At 47.0% G+C, this 1,867-nt stretch overlaps 1 protein-coding gene across 1 annotated transcript in view; it reads left to right on the top strand.

The window, feature by feature from the left end:
- The window catches only part of MYO5B (myosin VB), a gene marked incomplete at its 3' end in the record, with an annotated part of 218,200 nt that overhangs the window by 179,383 nt on the left and 36,950 nt on the right, over positions 1-1,867 (top strand). The window contains exon 24 of the mRNA XM_023733930.1: positions 36-136. Coding sequence (XP_023589698.1) covers positions 36-136 — 101 coding nt within the window. The remainder of the gene's footprint in view (positions 1-35; positions 137-1,867) is intronic.

Genomic DNA, 1,867 nt, shown 5'->3' with positions numbered 1-1,867 from the left:
TATAACCAGTTATTTTTTAATTTGGGGCCACCTAGGAGCCAAACATTAATGCCAGAACAAGTTGGCCCAACAGTGAAAAGCACGTGGACCAGGAAGATGCCATCGAGGCTTACCATGGGGTCTGCCAGACGAACAGGTAGGTTGTACCTCTCAGTAAACTGCACCAGGAGGATGATGAAGTTAATGTGTGACAGCCTGTTCCTCAGGCTCTGTCCAGGTTCTTAGCATCAGGGTACTACGTATTATAGGAGATGCAAGAGGAGGAGCAGATGCAACTGGTCCCATGCCCTTGGGAAGCTTACTGTTAGCTTCAGCAAGACTCTAGTGACACACTTGAAGCATCTAGAACCTAGATCCACTGAAAAGTATTAGGAGAGGGGAGCTTCCCTGGGAGGTTTGACAAGAGAAAGGGGAAAGAGTAGCTGAACTGGCTTTTCTCACTGAGAGCGAAGCCTGTGCCAGCTGTTTTCTGGGGTGCCATCTTCACTCAGCCCAGCTGGTAGGTGTTAGTTACGCAATGGTGGGCACTATCCCCTATCCAGGGTCATTTAAGCAAGACAGAACCCAAACCAGTTACTACGGAGGTTGGATGGGAGAATAATCAACCAGCTGCTCCTTGGAAACCCTACATGGGGCAGTTCTACTCTGTCCTATAGGGCCACTATGAGTCGAAATTGACTCGACAGCAATGAGTTTGACCAAAATGAGAAGTCCCTGATTTTAGTTAACTAGCCACCTCTGGTACCTCTTTAAGGATGAGGTAACCAAGAGTTAAGGCAAAAGAGAGTCTGAGGGAGGCAGCAGGGCCAGGGATGTAGGATAGAACAGAGCCCCCCAAGGTGGTACAGCAGAGGGGTTGAAAATGTGGACTCTGGAGTCCATTCACTTACTATCTATGTGACCTGGGCACATTGCATAACCACTGGGCACCCCAGTCTCCTCATCTGTGAAGTGGGGACAGTCATAGCCACATACCTCGTTGGTTATTGAGAAGATGAGGTGAGCTTGAAATGAACAGTGCTTGCATGTGAAGAACACGCAGTGTCAGTTAGTATTATTATTGCCATTATTATTCTCTTTGCCTGTGGGTACCTATAAACAACAGAGCTGGCCTTCCCTCATCCCCCCTTTCCCTCTTACCTCAACTGATTGAATGCTGATTAATCAGTCACTAAGTATTTGTTCAAAATTGCTGAAAACAACAGGCATATCCATAAACTGTCAATAGGTGGCACTGTGAGCATGCCCTTGTCAGCAAGGACTTCCCAGAGTCACTGGCGACTTCAGAGCCCCCAATCCAGCCCGTCTTTCTGCAGATGAGGAAGCTGATGCCCAGAGGGTTGGGCTGCACTGTCACTCAGCTGTCCTTTCACTGAGCCAAGGTTAGACTCAGGAGGTGGGAGATGCTTCCACCCAGGGGCAGATTATCCAATAAGCAAGATAAGCATGGCTTACTTGTGCTTATGTCCTAATCTGTAATGAACAATTTCACATGGGTTTCAACTCTGATATGGTGTGCTTATTGGATAATCTTCCCCTGTTTCCACCTCACTACAGAGATCATCAGAAGATGCAGGTATCTTAGCAGGTCCCCAGGAGGAAACTAAATTTATTCCCAGAGAGGAGGTGCTTTTCCTGAAAGGAGGGAGAGAAGGAAATGAACATGAATCTCCCAGTGCTAAAACAAGAATCAGGATGTAGTCATTTTAGAGGAAGCAGAGCCAAGATGGCAGAGTAGTCAGAAGCTTCCTGTGGTCCTTCTTAAAACAAAGACCTGAAAAAACCAGTGAATCGATTATATATGACAATCTAGGAGCCCTAAACATCAAAGGCAAAGTTGAGGAATCAGATTGAGTGGCAGGGGGAC

This window comes from Trichechus manatus, unplaced genomic scaffold (assembly GCF_000243295.1).
Source record: "Trichechus manatus latirostris isolate Lorelei unplaced genomic scaffold, TriManLat1.0 scaffold00063, whole genome shotgun sequence".
Classification (NCBI taxonomy): Eukaryota; Metazoa; Chordata; class Mammalia; order Sirenia; family Trichechidae; genus Trichechus; species Trichechus manatus.
This window is presented reverse-complemented; position numbering and strand designations above follow the sequence as displayed.